Consider the following 13,437-nt stretch of genomic DNA (forward strand, 5'->3'; position numbering starts at 1 on the left):
TGTGTGTGTGTGTTGTAAATACATAGTTGTACTGAATATAGTTCGCCCACGCTATTTTCGTCATGTTTATTTATGTTACATTGTTCTTTCGCTACGCTGGAGTTGGGCTGCACGGCATTCCTACAGCGCGATTTTGCGTTGCGTGCAGTCCTCAGCTGTGGCCGATAGAGAATTTGCGACAGATATATAGCGTTCCCGGACTGATATATGATATCGGTATTACACCAATCAGTTTCAGCATAAAACTGGTAATCAATTGAAAACGAGATACGATATCAGCACTATTAACATACAATGGCTTGCATAGTGAATCTGCCTATCTGTGCAAGGATTTTTTAGAAAAACCCAACACAATGGCTTGTTACAAAAATCGGCCAGCAGTCGAAATAATTCATACCAAATGACCAGTTGGTGTCTGGGATGCCCGGAGTGAATTCAATTCGAATAAAACTCATTTCGGTCAAGACATTATTTTTTTATTGGCGAAAAAGAAAGCATAAAACAGATTTCAACAGGGACAAGCTATGTTTTTTGGTCGGGGATATAAGCTAACAATTTTGGCATCATAGAAAACTAAAAATCGAATCCTGATTCTATTCGCCTGGTTGGCTATGACTGATAATTAAATATTAATGTGATGGCCTAACAATATAATTTATACCGGGTGTTTTTTGCAACCAGCCTAAACAGTATTACAAAAATGCTGCCGATATGTCAGAAAATTTAGTAATTCCCCTCATGTACCTCACATTTGGTAGTCAATCAATCTGCAGTTATTTCGTAAACCTGAGTTTGAAAAGAAAGCTGACGAACTCGAACAGATTTTAACTGGATGTGCGAGGGAGAATACCACAATGTTTGCAAGTCGGTGACAGAAGAATATAATTTGAAACGGCATTTTAGAATCTTGTGAGGAATGGGCATTTTCCAAAGTTAAGATTTTGCTTTGAAAATCTTATCGACGTTCGAAAGCACTTACATTTGCGGAAGCAGTTTTTGCGCTATTAAGAGCTTGAAAACTTACACTGAATGTAAATATAGAAAGACTTTTGCAGGTTTTAGTAAGATTTTTGGTGGTTTTTGCATGTTTCAGATTGATAACTGACAAATACTGGTCAATGTGTTTGCACAACAAAAGTGTTTGTTTTTTATTTCTTCGTTTACCTATTCTCGGCATTATTGTGGCCCGCGATCAATGCAAAAATAATTTTGTGGCCATCGGAGCCGACAACCTTGGATCACCCTGTTTTAGAGAAAGTTACACACGTTTGAAAGTTTTAATGTTGTTTCTTGAGGTCTCCGCGCAACCCTGCCAAAATGATGATGGTTTATGCGTGCGTGCTTGTATGAAAAAAGGTTTATTAAAATGTGTATGACAACACGCGATTCGACAGGTTAACACCATATGTAACTCTTTTATATCATCTGATTTATATATCTTCTTTATCCCACTGATTTCCAATGTGAATTACAAAGTTTTAGAAATATTGACTGGTAAGAACATTTGTTGCCATTTTATTGGGATTTTTACTTGCCTCTTTGGAAAAAAATTCAATGTAGTCACACAAAATTTTCAACATAGTGCCCCAAGATATTCTAAGATGTCATTTTCAGATCTATTTGTTTCACTGGCAATTATTTCAGGCATCTCTCCTTTTTTGTTATAGCCTTTTCTATAATTTTGTGTTAATAATGTTAAATAAATTTGCAGCCTTTGAGTCTGACAAAACATGGGACTTGAAAAAAGATTTGCTTTACAACAGTACTTTGGTATCTGACCAATATTTAGCTCCTTTTTCCATTCTTTCAATATAGATACACCAAAATCTGGAGGCTATACATCTGAACGTACACTTTTCATCAAACCATGTACAGATTCAATTGATATAGAGATCTTCTGTATTGGAGCCTTCATTGCACATTCTTCATCCATATCAGAGTATGTATCAACCCATTATGCCCGGTGTTAAATATTCACTTATGTCCATGTTGTTAACCATTTAAAATAAAAATGATGGATGCAGCAAATGAATATACCGTATGGGGGAAATCAAACTTATTCTGCATTGGAGGTAACATTGGAGTTAAAATCACTATAAGGACTGAAGAACCAACAAACTTTGACTATCCAGACTATTAACAGGTGTGGTAAATGACTGATGAAGAGCTGTTAAATACAAATTTGAAGAGCAGGTGCCCATGGATCATGAATGTCGTACTGAATATATCCCAAATTTTTCAATTGAACCGTTGACTGTTTGACATGAATTTATTCTATGAATTCATACCGTACTAGTTTACATACTACTGTGCTATAATCCCTATATAAAGTTTAAATTCAGAAATTACTACCCAATAAATGCAAACACGGAACAGCAGAAACACTCTGCCACTACTTGTTCAGGAATGACTGCCAGATTTCATGACAACCTGCTTTATTCTATAGCCTCTGGATATATTTTTAGTTATTTCAATCAATAAAACCAATTCAAATATGCCAATAAATTGATTGAATAAAAATAACATAACTGAATACAAGACATTGGTCGAGCACGGCAGAGTCAAATTAGATATGAGGAATCGATGTCTTCTTAGATTAATTATTCATCAAAATAGATTAATTAGGGTTAAAATACAGGTTATCTGAGTCACAAAAAAATTGAAAAAAAAATATTAAACTAGACATCTGATTAATATATATTTGAAATTAAATTTAATGTCTAAAAGTGATTCACAAGCATTTTGATTTCCATGTACAGAAAGCAGATGAAAGAACATACAGAACATATGAAAAGTGAAGTAATAGTAAAGATTAGTTGAAACAAATAATTAAAATGAATGAACAGAATGAAAGAAGCATGGGAAAAACTTTCTTTGGATTTTTTTATAAATTTGTTCGAAATAACAACGCAATTATTATTATATAAATAACATTAGTGAATTAGTTAACTAACGATTTGTGTTGTTGTCATATCTAATAACTTAATACGGATTTTAAAGTAATGTCGCTGGGATAACAGCTCTCTATCTGGAGCACATGTTCCCCCTGTGCTTCATGGGAGAAACCTTGGGGCTACGCCATCTATTCGACTAATTAAAATACTGGCATGCCTAATTTTGTAACTGTTCAAAGAAGCATTAATAATAATAAAACAACGATAGTATCGAAATGTGGCAACAAGGCGGTAATTCAAATATGAATTTATATATAAATTTCAATAGATAATCAGGCCATATTTCAAATATAAAGTAGCAAATACATCCGAGTCAACAAATAGATTAATATTACTTTACTCAGAAACAATAATCGGTGAGTTAGGGTCCAGGGGTTTTGTTCTAGATTAGATATTGAGTAGCTTATTCCTAGATGTATTTAACTACGTAAACATGGAACAGTTTTTTTCATCTTAAATATCCAGCAGATTCTGATATGTAGTCGAGGTAATTGAGCAAAATTTGGACTTTCATAATATTTACTCCTAGACCGTGATGTGCTCCATCGTAACTGTGAACTCTTGATGTAAGACTGGAGAAATCAAGTACAGGAATATTATGAGCATCGCAATACACTTTCATTTCTCGAGAAAATTTTTTACAAACAATATCACCGTTTGCTGCATGATATGCTTTTGGTTTTAATATTCCGTTAGAGTCAGGATACATAAACATGATATGTGGCCATCGATGAATCTTCTTCAATTTATTCGAGGGTTCAACAGTCGTGTTGTCAGAATCTTTGTAGAAATCAGCCAAATATTGAATCACGGGATTCAAAAATTTTTTAATAGTCACTTCAGATTTGCATCTATCGTGTACACCCTGACCAACCAGCAAAACTGAACCAACTTTTCCTGTTAATCTCTTCACTAAATTTAAAAACGCGTTTGCATGTTGATGGTTGTAAAAATAATTGAGGGTAACGAGCGGTGTCTGACTTCCACAAAAAGGAGTTTTATCCAGGAGAGTTTTTAGTATCTCACCCCCGTGAGTTCTGCATTCTTTCCAATAGAACTGGTCAACACCAACACATAGTTTGGTGAAATTTTCATCATACCGTGCCAGTAAAAATCCATACGTTGGATCTGACCTTAAAGTCAAAACAAAACCCCGTGCCATTTTTCTCACAAAAGAATCGCCAACAAAATAAATTTGAGAGAATCGATTAACAACTTCACAAGCTTGTGCTGCTGTGTAGTTTCGTCGTCTACATGAAGAATCAAATGGAATCCAATCACTTATTTCAGCGTGATATATCTTCCTGGTATCGACGCAACTAAAAGTTAAGAATTACCAATTACATAATCTTTACGAACACGACGGTAATAAACCGTTTGGAAATCGTTTTTATCATTCCAGAACAAAAATTATGTTGATGAGATTGAACTGCAGAAAATCTGACCTTCACCAATTATTTCGACAGTTGAAATTTAAAATAATAGTCAAAGGTTATCTCGAAACGAACCTACAGTTGAAACTAAGTCGTATTTTGAAAACCCGAATGCGGCGCAGTTCAGTCAGAGAAATGTTTGACATCACCGTGGTCGTATTGCAATCCACTTATGGACCAATCTATACTGATTGTTGAGCAAAACAAAAAATGTGTATACACAAAAATGTTAGTTAGTCTGAGCAGAGTTTTCATGGCGTCTTCTAGAATGAATGAGGGCAGCCACTCAATATAAACGAATATCTGAAGAAAAAAAGGTCACTTACAGTCAAGTCCATGCCGAAATCGTAAAACCGTAATTAAAACCGTCGATTTGAAAGCTAGATTTCCCATATTTTTGGATTTTAATCGATATGGAAATTGAAGGTTTTAAAAAAAATTCCGCAACATCCGGTACATCCGTCCCAGGGAGACGGAGTGTCAAAATTTTATCATAAGTGATCAAAAAGTATTGCTAAAAGATAAAGAGACCCGGAAAGGGTTAAAACTCAAGTAATAAGTTAACTAAGAACCAACTCTCTGCTGTCGAGTCCGAGGAATACTATATTTGCATTAAATATGTAGTTTCCACTTCACACGACCTTTTTACAACAAAGACTTTGGATCTCTTTCATCGAAAGTTAGCAATGTCTTGTGTACAAGCTCTACTGTGTTTGAAAGGAATGATGAAAATTGAGAACTCACTTGGGACAATCACATATGCTTCCACAATCACCATCATTAATGTCACTGCAACAAGGTCTCTCACTTTTTGCATCACACCAACCTCCTACAGGAGCTTCCCACGCATTTCCTTTTGGCTTCGTCTGCACGCTGGAAATTGTATGTAACGTTATTACAATATAAGAGTAGACCTACTTATTTTGATCATATAATTTTTGGGGACTTTTGTGTGCAATGCTTAGAAAGCCACAAGACGACAATTCATAACTGAAAAATCGCCATATGACGCCGTGTGTTTGGTAAAATCTTTTGTATATTTTGTCTTGTATTTGTGTTTCAGATTATCAACAAGATTATATTATAAGTCTAACATGGGCAAACGTTTGCAATATTACACATGTTACGAGATATCTGGAAGGACATAAATAAATCTGAAATCGTGTGAAATTTTCAGGAACATTCGAAATACAGTATATGGACAAAAGATTTCATAGATAACTGAGTAATAGCTATGACATCAGATGAAGTTGTTTACGATCAATATCGTTCAGATGATCCCGAGCACAAAGTCTTTGAATTAAGTCCATTATGAACAAAATCATAAATGTTAATAACAACATATCACGACAAATGATATTGATTACGCGTATCATAACGACAAAAAGTTAAAGTATGGATAACGTGAACATAAATATAATTTCATTAGCTGCTATTTTCTATATTTCACTGTAAAAATCAATCATTTTGCCGGTTTCCCACTTTAAAATTACTTATTTCACTGTCTCTCATGATTGTTGGTTATGAGTTATAGTTCTAACATCAGAAATGAGTAATAATCGCCTTACATCTTTTTAGTAGGGTCTATGCACGAGCCTGTTTCAAAATTCAGTCTAAGGCACTTATTTTAGCAAATATTCTTTGCGTTTTTTATTCTTCCATTTTTCCACGTTATATTCAAATGCACTTATCGGTTGCAATAATTTATACAATACCATTATCTCAAAAAAAGAACTGCCAATTTGTTTCCTAGCAAGTGATGAGTGACCTATTTTGTCGTGATATGTTGTTATTAACATTTATGATTTTGTTCATAATGGACTTAATTCAAAGACTTTGTGCTCGGGATCATCTGAACGATATTGATCGTAAACAACTTCATCTGATGTCATAGCTATTGCTCAGTTATCTATGAAATCTTATGTCCATATACTGTAATATCACGTGATGTGAGTCACTTCTGTACTACCAGAGCATGTACCTCATTTCATCAAAAAAATTCTAGATTTTCAGTAGCAGGAATTTTGCAGAATCAAAACGTACAGCCAGTCTTTACGTGGACTAAAATCCGTGTTCCCGTGGATAAAAAATACGGAGAAATTTTGGGCGAAACATCAAATTTAATAGAATTCATACAAAATTTAGAAAAAAAAAAACGTGTCAAAAAACAAGAACAACAACATAATATTGAAATGATCGCTATGTCCACTACGTATCCTATTACGATGAAACTCTTTTAACATAATAGTCCGATGCTATGATATCATAACCACGGTTTTAGTACAAAATTATTGATTTCAAATCTGCTTGAATCAGTTTTGAAACGTAATGTAAACACTAAATTAACATCCCGATGGCGCGGCAGAATTGTCTACAGACACGATAAGGGTACCGTGATGCAAATATTAAAATAACTATTTCACCTCGAATTCAGGTTCAAAACCTGCCTGAACAAAACCTCTACGTCTCGACTTATAGATATATTTCGTATATCACAAAAATTCGGTCTGGTTGTGAATGAATGTGAAAAATATCAAAACGCCGCTTTAGTTCAAATCTTCTATATATTTATCAAAGCATTCATACAGAGTTCCAACAGTTTTTGTCATTTTTTGTGGGCCTTCTTTGTATACTCAGGGTATTATATTAACAGGTTAAGTTAATTGAAAGAGAATATTTACTTGGTAAATCCACATTTGTTATCATCTCTCCACAGTCGTGTATGTATTCCACGATTTATACGAAATTCAGTCAAGGAAGAATCCAATTCCTCTTCTTCTTTTAGTAATTTCTCATATTCTTCCTCATTTTTATTAAAACTATTAATCTTTTTCACCCACTGACCATTGCTCAAATTATACAAGATGTTTTCACAAAATGGGTTACGATATCTCAATTCGTTCGAAGTTGCGTGAAGACTGCTGTTGTAACTTTGGTGAAGCGATACGTGAATTTCAGGATTACCAGGACACTTATAAGATGCGTATATAACGAGTAATAAAATACAGAAAGCACATATTCCTATATAAACAGGGCTATTTGAAGTAGTACGCATTGCATAGCCTGAAGTAATAAAAGCAGTTGAAGACTTCCCACAAAAATGTTTTGCATCTCTATATTTATCATCAAAAAAATACTTATCTATTATTCAAACTTGAATGCTAGAAATTGATAAAATAATCAAAACAACATCGAATCAAAACTTGATACCATTTCAGGTTGAGCACGGCCACGGAAATGCTCACAGCTTCCCAGCAATCCTATTCTTTGTCTTATGCGGAAGGGCATCTTTATACACGTTTAGAGAAACGGTGAATCGACGAAATCTATTCATCACTATGCCCATTATCTTTGTCATTATTAAGAAAGTCTTTACAGTCATTGTTCTAATTATACCAGATCGATCACATATATAATACATTCTATTGTCACCCATTGTTTTTCAAAGTAATTTGAGCTTGCTACTTTTTTTGAATCATAAGAATATTTTCAACAGTAGCTTGATATTACAGTTTCCTGTCAAAAACAATATTTTGAATTTTATTGAGATCGAAATTAACTTATTGACAGAAAGTAGACTACATCAAGGTAAATGGCTCCTATTCACCACGTCAGAGTTTGAATATTTTCGCAATGTACTGAAGAGTAAGTAGCTCTTTTGTTTGGCATAACAGGACAAATGAACAGACCATCATACAAATCGTGAATTGCTTAATTAACTGTTTTGTTCTAACAGTCCAGAATTAACTACGTTAATAAACTTATTTCCCATAAATCTTGTTCTTTCTTTCTTTTGCTTATTGACAACAAATCAACAACAAACTTTCAAGTTTTAATCATACACGGTAAAGCGGACTTCGATCTCAGGAAGACTGATATTGCTTCAATATTATGACAGTTGTTTTTAGAAATTATTCTATAGATAAGTTATTTCTTATTACTATCTCTTTCGATTATTAGACGAACGGTTATGCGACTCTAGAATTAAAGCAAATCTCTTCCCAGTTCCTGTATGCGCTCCTCAAATAGGAGAAAAAGTCTATCTGCCGAATTTTATTTTCTTTGATTGTTTAAAACTTCCTAATATAAAACATGAAATAAATTGCTGTTATTAACTGGATTTTTACAATGCACAGGGCCGACTTTATTGTGTGTTATATAGTTCTTTGATGTCAAATGAAGAAGACGAGAGTGTTTCATGAATTGAAGGAGTATTCTAGAATGCTCTTCGAGGTTATACTATGAAATGATTTTGACTCTGGAAAGTCGGAAAATTTTCAAAATGCAACGTCCAGATAGATCTCTTGCTTAAGTTAAGCTCGCCAATAAATAAACAAAGCGTATGTATCACACCGTATTTATAGTTTTTTCGATGAAAAAGCCGCGAAAAAATGTTTATCTCCATTTTTCGAAATGGGTAAGAGCATACTAACTGTGCACGGTGGTAACTTCAGTTCCTAGTGAACGCGTTTTACTCTCAAGTAGTGCCGGATTGGTGAAGTCGCGTACATCTGCAGCACGTCGAAATAATAATGTTTTTGAATCGCAATGTTAAATATGTATAAGGTAACACATTATTTTTATCCCTGGGAAAGAAAAGCCGATGATTTGGCTTAATCATATGGCGCACCGTAGCCTCTTGCCCGATTACCGGTCCATGTCGAGTATGGGATTAGTTAGCCAAGCATTTGTTTCAGGTGCATGGATTTGATGGTGGGAAAAGCCGTAACGGAACAGAGGTTACCTGAAACACCCTGCGACAGTGAGGAGTCTGGCAATCCTCTCCCACATAAATATTCCCCATGGGTTTCGAATCTGCGAAATACATGTGGTGACGCATATATTACGCTTGTGAGGTCGTGAGAAATTTTTATATGGCTTCATTACAACTGTTGTTTGTCTTGTTCTATGTTTCAGAGTTGAAGCACAAAATGAAGGCAGTTAGATTCCGTCGATGACGATATTAATATTGAATGTTCATGGCTTACACACTTTGAACTAGAGATGTACCGATGTATCGGTATCGGGTATCGGTAATATTGGCCATTTTTCCGATATATTTACCTTTTTGATATGGTCCAGAATGTTTTAAAAGATAAGTTGAAATACTACTTTTTAATTTATTTTTTGTCTGGAGAGGTCGTGAGCTATGAGCCATACATGTCCCCATCCCCGCGAGAGAAGAGGATTCACGTGATTTTAGCTATTTATCAGATAAACTGGCTCAACTAATTTGGCTATTTTTGCTGTCAAATTTTTATATTGACAATTTTAATATTACATAGTAATTATGAAAAAAATATATCAACACAGCACCTAACAAAAGGCAACTAGACGCCCAGTTTCAAATCATACAGTCGAATTGGGGTCCTTATTAACGGCACATGGACTTTTGGCACGGGTATAAATTCTGACTGTTTGTCGTCAAGTACGAGTGTCATTTAGTCCGTCGACATCGATAAACTAAATTCCGACACAATTATCCCTCTACAGTCTACGCAGATATTAATTTTAATGTTTAACTATACAATTTCTCTATAGATATATTGACATGACCACCTAGACCAATTGTTCTCAACCTTCTATGGTTCGTGGCCCCCTTCCTGCGCCTTTTTGCTCCCCCTGTACGTCATTCCAAAAACTAAACGTGTTGGATTGCATGTTTTACGACTATTTATGGAAAGCAAAAACAAACCACAGACAAGGAAGGCCAAACTTTTTAGTATACAACGAATGTGTATCTTGCGCTTTGGATTGTCTGACGAGGTTCCTAAATCTGGGGACCGTCATTAATATAGCCAGACGAATGTCACTGTCAAACTTGAGACGGTTTTGATGCTAACAAGATCAGAAAAACCAGATTCGCACAAAGGTTGTGACAAAGTCTTCCACCTGCGTATGATTTTTGTCACTTCGCTTTTGGAGTTTAGGTGAACGTAATGATTCACTGCTTAGTACATACAAGTAATGCAGGTATAGAACACATTCTCTGTCATCTCGAGTTACTTGGGTAAAGCCAACGTAATTATCGCTCCATTTTCGTATTTTAGGCGTTATGAATTTACATATGGGATATTGCATCTATAATGAGATAGCGAAAGTTATCTTGCAGTCTAGTGAAACCGCCCGTCTGCAAGTTAGACGGCCTATCAGCGAACTGTCATGATTGGTGGATTCCAAATTCCATTATGATCAAACAATTCACGAGAGTGTTCACAATTCAAGAAAGTGTTTACACCCAGTGATCGCAAATAACCTAGTTAGGTAATAAAAATGCGGTGAACGCCAAACAGGAATTTTGATTTTGGAAAGAAATTATGCAAACGAAGTCGCCTTATGTTATGACCAATTATTAGATTTGTTTCGTGGACCCCCTGAAACTGCTTTGTGGCCCCCTTGGGGGGCCCCCGGCCCCCGGTTGAGAACCACTGACCTAGACTATCTCAAAATATATGATAGCAATTGTAAAATATTATAAAATAGTAAAGTGAAGAAACATCCTCAACGGTTATAGGTGGGCCTTCTTTTTGTCGGTGCTGATTGATATTTTTTCATGTTGGCTTTGATTTATTGCGTCGACGATTACGATTAGCCACGAAATAAAATATTTATAAAAAGCTTTCAATTTGAAAAAAGAACGGCGGCGCTAGAATGTGTGGGTGATATTCGATATTCTTTTAAACACGAATAACGATATATATTCGAAGGTCGCGATATTAAAATTAAATTCAAATTGGACATTCTGGCTCATGAGTTTTCTAATTGAACACCGAGATTATTAGCGTTACTGTACAATGTATCTTAATCAGTTAAAGCAAACACCAAACATTAATCTCATATTATGTGATATATCTTTTTTTTCGATCTGAAATAATGTGTACTATGAACAACGCCCAATAACCATTGTTTTAACCCGTCTGCCTTACACAGCACACCTAATTAAATAATAATTACATAGTATCGGTATTGGAATATCGGTAATATCGGCCTTTTTGTAGTATCGGCGTTTTTAGCTGGTATCGGATCGGTATCGGTATCGGCGACAAAGGGGGTATCGGTACATCTCTACTTTGAACACGATTGCTGTGCGCAAACTCGTATTGAAGTGCTTAAAACCTACTTATTACTCATCGATCTTGATCGGTAAATATGTTGATAGGTATTTATCTGTTTGTTTGTTTGTCTGTTAGATACACGAGATATCTCACGGAAGCGTAGTCCCAAGGTTTTCCCGTGGAACCCTGAAGCACATGGAGAACATGTGACGCAAATAGACATCTGTTATCCTAGCTACTATCCTTTCAAACCTGTTAGTAACGAATAATTGGATAACAACACAAATCGTTAGTTAACTAACTCACCCATGTTAATTTTTTTTTTTTTGTATATATTTATTAATATATAAAACACAATTGATCGGTACATCTACAACAATCACTAATCATGGACAATACACAATTCATCATATAAAATAATCAGTAAATGTATCATAAAATTTTCCATTTTTGATCATGTTTCTTTATTCTCCCATTTTTAAATGCAACGATCCGTTCAATTTCTCTCACTTCATACAGATATGAGGTAAAAGCATTAAACAGTGGTTTCTTTTTCTGTATCTCACAACGATATAGATAAAACCGGGCAACTAGAAGTATACAGTTACACAATTTGTTATAAAAATTATAACTATATCCCAACAAGCAATCTCTCTTTGAAAAGTTAAAATTAATCCCTGTTTTTGAGTATATCCACATGTTTAGTGTTTCCCAAAACTGTTGAACAAAACAAAACAAAACACCCATGTTAATTTATATCAGCAGTTCCCAAAGAGGGTGAAAACGCCCCCTTGTGGGCGTTTGCGATAACTGGAGGGCCGCTGACGGCGATTTGGGCAATTAGGGGGCGCTGGCTGTCAAACTGAGCGATTGGGGGACACTGACGTCAATTAGGGCAGATGTGATATTATCTTTCAAATTAAATCTACTCTGATGTTTTGGTACAACCTAGTTTGCTCGTGATTTCGGTGTCAGAAGTTTCTCGCTCGACGTAGAATATTATGGCTTTTAAAATCCGCATTGATTTGTATTAATACTAGTCCAGCACATAAAGTACGCTTCCTTCACCATGCTATACCCTATGGTGTCACTCTCAAGCACGTTTTGTTGTTCTGTTTTTATTAAATATAGCTTTAATATAGCTATTTTACTATAAGGTGCTTAAAAGCGGTAGTTTAGGGTCCGATCCAACGTATGGATTTGTACTTGCACAGTATGATAAAAATGTGACTAAACTATGTGTTGGTGTTGATCAATTATATGTAGAACAATGCAGAACTCACGGACTCCCAGATAAAACTCATTTTTTGTGGAAGTCAGACACCGTTCGTTACCATCACGACTGTTGAACCCTTGAATAAATTGAAGAAGATGGCCACCTATCATTTTTATGTATCCTGACTCGAACGGAATATTAAAACCAAAAGCATATCATGCAGCAAACGGTGATATTGTTTGTAAAAAATTTCCCCAAGAAATGAATGTGTATTGCGATGCTCATAATATCCCTGTACTCGATTTCTCCAGTGTTACACAAGGAATTCATAGTTACGATGGAGCACATCACGGTCTAGGGGCAAATATCATGAAAGTCCAAATTTTACTCAATTACCACTTTTCGACGCTACCTACCGGATGTGTCGTTTATTTTAATAATGCCGTTGTTGTTTCTTTGGACAGTTATGCAAAATTAGCCGAGTCAGTATTTTAATAATAATTCGAACATATCTGGTCGTGCCTGGTCCCAAGGTTTCCCCCCCAATGGAACGCTGGAGACCTTGTGACCGAGATAGACAGCTGTCATCCCAGCGACTATATAACAACAACACAAACCGTTAGTTAACTAACTCACTTATGTTGATTTACATTATAATTGCGTTGTCAATATCGAACAAATTTGAAAAAGTAATCAAAAGAATGTTTCCCCCGTGTTTCATTCCAATCATTCATTTAAATTATTTGTTTCAACTAATCTTGTAGCCTACAATGAAATAA

The 13,437-nt window shown here is 35.2% G+C and overlaps 1 protein-coding gene across 1 annotated transcript; it reads right to left on the reverse strand.

The window, feature by feature from the left end:
* Window positions 1-2,312: 2,312 nt before the first annotated feature.
* Window positions 2,313-7,627, reverse strand: LOC120337307 (uncharacterized). The gene is made up of 3 exons (XM_039405065.2): window positions 7,069-7,627; window positions 5,132-5,260; window positions 2,313-4,273 (listed from the first exon to the last, which is right to left on the reverse strand). The coding sequence occupies exons 1-3, from the start codon at window positions 7,440-7,442 to the stop codon at window positions 3,403-3,405; spliced, it is 1,374 nt and encodes a 457-aa protein (XP_039260999.2). The 5' UTR covers window positions 7,443-7,627; the 3' UTR covers window positions 2,313-3,402.
* Between the last annotated feature and the right edge of the window lie 5,810 nt (window positions 7,628-13,437).

The sequence above is a fragment of the Styela clava genome, chromosome 10, assembly GCF_964204865.1.
Source record: "Styela clava chromosome 10, kaStyClav1.hap1.2, whole genome shotgun sequence".
Classification (NCBI taxonomy): Eukaryota; Metazoa; Chordata; class Ascidiacea; order Stolidobranchia; family Styelidae; genus Styela; species Styela clava.

Bases quoted from the DNA above. Each gene is read 5' to 3' on its own strand.
- LOC120337307 (XM_039405065.2), bottom strand. From the start codon at position 7,442: ATGCGTACTACTTCAAATAGCCCTGTTTATATAGGAATATGTGCTTTC. The intron at 5,261-7,068 runs GTAAATATTCTC...TACAATTTCCAG, and splicing joins AACAAATGTGGATTTACCAA to CGTGCAGACGAAGCCAAAAG. The intron at 4,274-5,131 runs GTGAGTTCTCAA...CTTAACTTTTAG, and splicing joins AGCATATGTGATTGTCCCAA to TTGCGTCGATACCAGGAAGA.